Source organism: Taudactylus pleione, unplaced genomic scaffold (genome assembly GCF_031769625.1).
Source record: "Taudactylus pleione unplaced genomic scaffold, aTauple2 ptg000004l, whole genome shotgun sequence".
Taxonomy (NCBI): Eukaryota; Metazoa; Chordata; class Amphibia; order Anura; family Myobatrachidae; genus Taudactylus; species Taudactylus pleione.
In genome coordinates this window covers 4,292,023-4,300,896 of record NW_028284407.1, presented here as the reverse complement: position 1 = coordinate 4,300,896, position 8,874 = coordinate 4,292,023, and the positions used below count along the sequence as shown (strand labels likewise).

The 8,874-nt window shown below is 43.3% G+C and overlaps 1 protein-coding gene across 4 annotated transcripts in view; it reads left to right on the top strand.

Moving 5' to 3' along the window:
• The first annotated feature begins 336 nt into the window (after positions 1–336).
• Positions 337–8,874, top strand: part of LOC148543358 (neurabin-1-like) — a 111,956-nt gene continuing 103,418 nt past the window's right edge. For 3 of the 4 annotated variants that reach the window (XM_088471599.1, XM_088471536.1, XM_088471367.1), the window contains exons 1-2: positions 337–569; positions 1,865–3,582. In XM_088471599.1, the coding sequence (XP_088327725.1) occupies positions 2,044–3,582 (1,539 nt within the window). In that variant the 5' untranslated portion in view covers positions 337–569; positions 1,865–2,043. The remainder of the gene's footprint in view (positions 570–1,864; positions 3,583–8,874) is intronic. The other variant, XM_088471454.1, reaches the window with a different exon arrangement.

Sequence of the window (8,874 nt, the reverse complement as noted above, 5' to 3'; positions counted from 1 at the left end):
TCCCCCAGCGCCAGGCACTGGGCACTGGGCAGCCACATGTTGCTGCTGCTGCCTAGGCCCCTGGGATGTGATAGATGGATGTTTAGCAGTTATTACAGATACACGGAGGGGGGGAAAGCGCGTGCCCGCGGTCGTGTTCCTGGGACGACGCGGCAGGCAGCAGGCAGGGGGCGCGCCTTGGGAAGTACTCTCTTTCCTTTTAACCCTCCTCACGTGCCCGCGCCACCTCCCTGCAGCACAGGCAGGAGAGGGCGCGCGCGCGCGCAAGTCCTGGTACGGGGACGCGCCCCACCGCTTAGCCCATGAATGATTGGCTGGTGGGAGCCGTGTGCGCGCACTCCGCTTGCGCTTGGCAGTTAGTTATTATTTGGGAAAAGCCAGGAGGAGGAAGACGGACGGAGCCCGGAGGAGGAGGAGGGAAATGCTATGGCGGCACGGCAGAGAGTAGCGTAAGACACGCTGATTGAGTCTAGACACCCCCCTCCCGTCCCGGTTGGATTGTTCCTTGGCTTCGTATCACACCCGGGACGGATCCAAAGAGAACACCGCGACGGGGGGAGAAGGTTCAGGTACTTTCCGAAGTTTCCCGCGAGGTGGGACAGAACCTGGGAAGTTTATCTAGGGCCAGGGGGAGCCGGGAGCTGCCCCCCTTCACTGTGCCTGCAGGCTTGGGAGGCAGCTATGGGTGTCCCAGCCCCCTCCCCAGACATGGTGGATGCGCTCCTTCATCTGCCCCCCTACATCCATTGTCTGCTCCTCCTGAGATCACCCGGCTGGGCTGCCTTCCAGCAGAGAGGAGGCTGGGGAGCTGTGTGTGGTGCTGCATGGGAGCCTTCTCAGTGCTGCTGCCATGAATCATAGTGTCACAAACTCACAAGAAGTTCCAGAACAACTTGGAACCACAGAACCTATTTAGTAATAATTGGATATCACTTGGGTACTGAATCCTAGGGGGTCAGCCTGTGACCCTCCAGCTATTGTGGGACTACAAGTTTCAGCATGTCCTGTCAGTAGGGCATGCTGAGATTTGTAGTTCCACAACCACTGGAATGCCACAGATTGCCTATACCTGAAGTTGCTTGTCAGTTTTTTTTTTTTTTTTTTTTGTATTTATTTTTAGAGGACTTAAGTTCTACCTCATTGTTTTGTGTACAGACAAGCATGCAGGCCAAGGGGTAACAGAACAAAACTCTTCATAATTCAATGGCCGTTGCACCGGTTGTTTTCTTTAAATTTATTTATATACCGGACATATCTTTCAGCACTTTCCAAATAATATTTGACCATTCACATCAATCTCTGCCCAGTGGTGCTCACTCTATATATTCCCTACCGCATGCTCACACATATACAAACATAGGTTAATTGCCCCAACAAAAATTAACCCTATCTGCGTCTTTTTGGAGTGTGAGGAAACCCACGCAAGCACAGGGAGACTATACAAACTCCACACAGGGCCGTAGTACGAAACTAACCCACATCCTCAGTGCTGTGATGCAGTAATGCTAACCATTACATCGTCTGTGGTGGTTTGTGACAAGATGTTCTGCAGCAGCTGTAGGTAATGGCGCATTGGCCACTTCTTTGTACAGTGTCTCGCTGGATTTCTAACTGAGGCAGTATGCATCCTGCTACTGTGGCACTGCAAGTCCCAGCATCACCTTCCAAACCTAGTTGCTTGAGTCTGATGTAGCCTCTTTTACTATTCTTAAAACTAATAATTGTTGAACTAGTAATGTAAAGGAACAGTGAGTTGATCCATTTGATCCTTGCATACAACTTTCTGTACCATAATACTATTAGCTGGCATGCATATGGCAACATGTTTTTACCCCTGGTTTGATTTTCTTTCTTTTTTCTTCAGCAGATGGTTGTCTTGTGGCGATGAAATTAGTCAGACAGCTGAGTGTGGAAGGAGTGATTCATTGATTGGGATTTCCCTTGTACCCAGCACAGCGTTACTTCCCATGATCCCTGTTGTCGATGTGCAAAGGGGAGTGACACTGCACAGTTTCTCCAGCAGGTTTTTATTGTGACACAAAAATGATGAAAACGGAAGGGAAAGGGGAGAGAACCCTCCGAAGCGCGTCTCCACACAGGAACGCCTATAAGTCTGATTTTCATGCCATTAAGTGTTCATTTGATGGTGTAAAGCCTGAAATCTCTCCAAAGCCTGCATCGTTAAAGCTTAACACCAATGGGGCACCAGCTGACCTTACCCGTGGCCGTGCCTCGTATGGTAACCGGGTTCATAAGATCAAGAATATGTTTATGCAGATGAGCTCGACTCCCAATGAAAATCAGATTGAAACCAAACTTATAAAGTCTGATATTTCCTCTCCACCGACACACACTTCTATCGTAAATGTGCAAAAGAATAATGCCTTAAATATCAGCCCTGATCTTCCATCCACCGACAAGGTGGTGAGGACAAGCGAGGAAGTGGACTTGGACAAGATTGCCCTGGCAGAGAAGTTTTCGGAAACCAGGAAACTCTTTGAGAGAAATCTTAACCGCCAAGCCACTCTTGAAGGGTCTTCCCCAACCAAGGAGGAGGTGACCAGGACTGAACGTCGACAAGGGTCTATCGAAGTGGAGAGTGATCTTAGCCCCGCTAGTGCACATTCAAATGTGACCAAGTCTGTGTCATCTGAGGACAGTACGTTCAGCCGAAAGTCCACCTCCTCCTCATCGGCTTCTTCTGTGAATGCAGGGCCAATAAGCAGGAGGCTAGAAAGCTTTCTTGCTGACAGTGATGGGGAGGAACCTAGAGACTTTTCCAAGACGGAGGAGATTTTAATAGATGCACGTAGTACTTCCTCTCCAGCATCTGTAAACCAGTTGGCAACATTGACAAATGCAGGCGTCAACGCAAATAATAATGACGGGACCAGTAGTGTAATTACTGCTCAGTATCAAAGGTTGGAAAAGAAAGTGAGCTTTGATGATGAAGGACACACGAAAAATACTGTAAGGGGTGAGGACACTGCTGCTTCTCAGAATAACAATATATTTCTAGCTAGAGAAGTCACTGAGTCTAAGGTTCCTACATCCGACAAAATCCAAACTGAAATGGTGAGAGCAGAACTAGTGGTGTTACAAAATGAATCTTCAGAGAGCGAAGAAGATGAAAACTTAAAGGACGACTTATTTGACGACATAAAACCCATTGATCCGAAGAATTGTCTCAATGACAGTGTCCAGATTGCAAAGAGTCAAGTCAAAGAGAAAGGTGAGAGCCACTGGAAAAACATGGCAGATACTGGCACGGAGGTTAGTGCGAAGCCGACCGATGACGCCACAGACAGCGACGACGAGGATGGGAGCGAATTTGAAGAACAGATTGATAAGAACAAAAACTTGCTGAGGTATTCCACTGAGGCGTTTGGTATTGAAAATGCAGCCTTTGATGACGACCGAGACACTGAAACGGAACATCCAACAGCTGGAAGTGACAAGGTATTGGCTAATGAAGAAGAGGATTATGATCTTTGTAGTGATTATGAGGAAGTACCTGGTCTGCCCGAGGAGGAAGACCTAATGCCATCACGGACAGTCAAGTTTTCTACAGCGCCAATTAAGGTATTTATGGTTTAATCATTCACTTATCTAATAATTTAAATATTATAATTTTGTCGTTATGTATTTTCTTAGGCATTTACCATTACATTTTATTTCTATATAGTGTTTCAAAATTGTGCTTTTTATTATTCTTGTTTTCTATAAGACGGTATATATTTCACAATTTTGATATTTGCTTAAACATATGCTTTCAATATACTGTGTGTCTATATTCTGTATCATTTTCAAGTTTAACTGCTACTGCCTTGTCTAATGTTTGGTCCTTCTGAATCATCATTATTAGTAGTTGAGTGCCATCTGGTACTTGTCGACATTGTGTCAAATGCTTTACAATGTGTTGGAGATGATTTGTTTTTAGTGGATTTAAAGGTTTGTCTAATATGCATGATGGATGGTTTCTGGATTTGATCTTTGTATTTAGAGACTTTGGGGTCTATTCACTAAAGCCTTGGAGAAAGATAAGTACCAGCCAATCGGCTACTAACTCGTTTTTCAAACACATCCTTTATCATGACAGTTAGGAGCTGATTGGTTGGTACTTATCTTTCTCCACTTTCTCTCTCCAAAACTTCCTTGATGGGAGGAAGACGCATATATCTACTGTGAGTATGGTACGCTGAATAAAGATACCTTTACACTGATTAATCCATCTTTATTCAGCGTACCATACTCACAGTAGATATATGCGTCTTCCTCCCATCAAGGTATCTTTTAACCATGTAGAATCAACGGCAAAAACGTGGAAGGACTCTGTATTCCAAAATATGTTTAATTTCATCCCAATAAAAACATACCAGACTTTTTGTTTCCAAATAAATCCAGATAAAAAGGAAAGTCCAAGTGGTCAGAATAAATCAGTCCATGTGTTAGGTCTCCAAAAGTTGGTGACCCACACCTTTCCAGACACATGAGATCCCACCCAAAAGGGTACAGCCTTTGGGGTTTTTCCTTTCTATCTTAGTTTGGTGATGTAAAATACAAATATATTCTTTGTCTCAAACTGTACTATACACATATATTTCCTTATCTTTTTCTCTTTTCCATATACCCACGCATTGGGAGAACATAAATAAGCCTCTAAATATTAGAAGCAATAAGGAATCTAGATGACTCATCATCATTTTCGACTCTGAAAGTTGATTCCCATATTCCATTGGACATATAAATTATTCTAAGACGTGCCTTCATCTGAGCTCCACATCTTATTTACTGTGTCCATTAGTGGGGTGTTGGTGACACCCAGGTGCTCGTGGAAGAGGGCAGCATCTAAGTGCACAGAGGTTCAGTCCACTTTTTTATATTAGGCTATATTCAGTGTCTTTATTTTTTATGCCTTTAAAATTTCCCAGTAACAGAAAGGGCGGAATTCAATTGATTTCGCGGCCCGCATCTCCCGTCTAAAGTGACAGGAGATCGCGGGCCGCTATGCAATTGTGCCAGCTTTTCACGCTGATCGCGCCCATAGAGGTCAGGTTTAGCCGCGTAAAGCAGCTAAACCCGACCAAAGTGCTGGGCGCGATCGCGAAAAGTGATGTTTGGGCACCCAAACATGTCACTTTTCGCACATTTCAGCTCTCATCCCCTAGGGGTTGCGAGCTGAAATGTAGCGCTTGGCAGCTGATCGCGCCCGACAGGAGCAAGAAAAGAATAGCTCCGTCGGGCGCGATAGGGGATGAAAAGAATTGAACTCCGCCCCTAGTATTCTAATGTGATGCTAAGTAATATGTCCCAGTGCAATTATCAGTAATATAACTTTGTTTACTTTGCTGTTTCTCCTTTATGTAAAGCACTGGTTTTAGGAAGTTATTGCTTCCTAAAAGTTATAGACTTGGGGAAAGAGCTGACAATAGTTATCACAGAAGGCAAAGCACTGTCTAGGCCTGCGTTTCCCCACTCCAGGACCCCTCACCGTGCATGTTTTCCCTACCCTGCGCTGGTAAACAGGTGTATTCAGTACTGTCTGACGCACTATAAAAATTCCACGGCCATTACTGATTATTTCTCTCTTGATTCTGTGAGGAGACCTGGAAAACATGCACTGTTGGCTTTCCCTGATGACTGGGGTTGGGTAACACTGGTAGGCAGTTGTTGAATAAATATTAGATTTGTTAATCAATGTATGGCTCTCTTAGAAAATCAGAGATTCATTAATAGCACAGATTTTAATGAAGTACCCTCTTTCATCTATGTGTGATTAAGAAACTTGTCATTTCCGTGCCCTCTTGTCACTGTCTCTGGCTAGATGGCTGTCAGACACCCACTCGCTCAGTGACACAGAATGCTGAGGTGACGGGAGGCTTGAATTGTAAGTTTCTCCTGCGGCTGGAAAATTAAACTTTAATCAGGTGCGGAAGGCTGTGGGGCATTATGTCACATTTGGCGAGGTGGCCAGAACCTGGACCGCTGTGGATCTGTTCGTTGTGGAAGGTTACAGTCTCATTTTAACTCTGAGCGGAGTCATTTCATCTTCTAATATGTTTATTTGAAGATAAAGGACCATGTAATGTGCACTGTTGTAATGTACAGGTTTATTTACGGTCTGTGGATTGTTGCCTTAGTTATTGAGTGTTTTGTGTACAGATAAAAGCAAACTACTGAACTAGAAAAAATATTTTAACATATGTTTGGAGTGTTCATAATAGTTTATTTCTATGTGGAAACAAATATTAAAGAAGCATCAGACAGACTCTAATTAATAGATATATAGATTGATTATCTATATCATGCAGATGTGTTCCTAACCTATCCTCAAATAGTCCCGTTTAGGGCACCACAAAAATGTGACTAAGCCGCACCATGCATCCCGTTCGTTGCTCAGTATGTTTTCCTGAATTTGCGTCCGTTTCGCACTGCTAATGCAATAATAGCACAAAGTTACACTGCCACGACTGCAAGAAAAGTGCAATTCTAAGCCTTCAGTACACCAATATTCTGTTTGTGTGCGTCTGGTTTGAAAAAGACGTATGTGATGCAAAATAGAGACTAAAGTATGAAACCAGCCATCCATCGTGTAGTGTCTTAGTCTCGCTATGTGTCTCGTGCCATGTAGTGCGAAAATACTAGATTAATAAGGAGACATTTGTACTTTTTTTTTTTTTTTTTGTTCCAAAATGTTTTTTTTTTTTTTTTTTTAACCCCGGCCAGGAATGAGAAGCAGCTGGATGTGCGCTGCAGAGAGTGTTCTGCCCAACATAACTGTTCAGCTTTTACTGTGTGGGGGGTATAGTGGGGTTTTATTGTTTATTTTAAACTTAGTATATATTTTGATATGGTAACAGATCTACCTTAAGGGGGTAATTTAGAGTTGAGAATAAGCATGTCTATTCACTTTTATATATCTATAATCGTTTCGCTGCATTTTAGATCAAGAAAGCAAAATTCCATTAGGATTTTGTCTTTTTTTTGTATGGGGGCAGAAAATGGATGTTTGTATTTAATTGAACTTCATACATTAATATTGACTTATTAATAACTATGGGCCCGATCCATCAGCGGACGCAATGGTGATTACGGATGCAGATCGAACAATTGTTTGCCATCGCGCATGCGTATAAGCTGCACTGCATGTGCGCAGTGTTCGCATTGCTTTTACGGATGCATAGAGTAATCCATCGCAAAGTGAGTGACAGGCTGTCAGCATTGGGGGTGGTGAAGGGGGGGTGGGTGGTAAAAACGCAGGCGTGTCTGTCAGTCCGTACATCATTTCATGGGCGTGCATAAATTAGCTGCTGCGATTGCATACGCAGAGCGAGATCTCTCTGCGTGCGAGGAGACTTAAGGTCCCCATACATCAGAGATTGATTGCAGCAATCGTGCAATTTGCAATCGATTGTGTATATACAAATCTTTCCCTTTTTCAATTGATTGCGGATTGCAGAGATGCCACAATCGATTGAAAAAGGGAAAGATTTTTATACACAATCGATTGCAAATTGCACGATTGCTGCAATCAATCTCTGATGTATGGGGGCCTTAAGTGTCTGCAACTGGTGAGACTTGTTGTAAATGCTGCGAGACTGCCCCATGTGCGTCGATGGTACCGATGATTACACAGATGAGCGACATTGGACAGATATGACAGGGCAGCAGTGGGCCTCGTTAAGTCGGCTGTGCTTTGGCTTTGCAAGCTGAGCAAAATACAGATTAATAGTATTTTTCAGATGTACTTTACATCTGCGTCTTTGTCACAAAATGAATACAACTCTGCATAAGCAACTAAATTGTCAGGTTTGCAAGTTTTCAATTTCACATTAATAACCATGGGTAGTTATGGTAACCAGTTATAAAACCACTGTACTAATTGATAACTTATTTAATTTGTTCGTCACCGTACAATATAGATTACTTTGCTCAAACATGCATTTTTTTGTTTATAAGTACAAGTAATTGGCCTTGTATAATGTTGCCAAGATGTTAATAATCTTATCTCCCTAGTTTATTAGTTGGTATTGCAGTGTGTAATAGTCCACTGTGTCTCTATAAGAGCCGCGATCAACAGTCATGTCTCATCTGGTGTCCTCTCTTGTCCCAGCTTATGCTGCCTAAGCTACATAAAATGCCATCTGCTAAGATGAACACATACTTTGAAAGGATCCCTTAGCTGTCATCAATTTGGGTTTCATGGGACTAAGGATTTCCTTTTCTCATGATTTCGCACACAGATGATGGTCATTTAGGTGTCGTTATGTAGTCGGTGCACAATTTTTTCTGGTCCAGTATGATTGGACTACGTTGATGTATTTTCCCCACACAATTTTTTATGCCACCTGGTCTAAAATCACAGTTGACAACATGTGGTTAGCATAAGTGTTATAAAATGTTTAGCAAGTCAATGTGTGTGTGTGTGTGTGTGTGTGTGTGTGTATAATATACAAGCTCAGAGGTTCCCAAACTCGGTACTCAAAGTACCCTAACAGTCCAGGTCTTATGGATATCCATGCTTAATTAGTACCTCAGTCAATTTGATTTAACCACCTGTGCTCAACCATGGATAGCTCTAAAACCTGAACTGTCGGGGAGCCTTGAGGACCGCTTTTGGGAATCTCTGTACTAGCTGCTTCACCCATGATGAAATTGCTTCTGCCAAAATTTATATTTTTATTTAGTTGTTCTAGTTGTATTGCTTTGCATAGGTATCCTGCGCAGGAGTGGCCCACGTGGCCAGCAGAGCAATACAGACTGCTGGTAGCAGAGCCTTTACCCTCCACTCACACCAGTGTCACTGTGGGGCAGATGTATGAAGCTCTGGAAAGTCATAAAGTGGAGAGTGATAAACGACCAACCAATCATCTC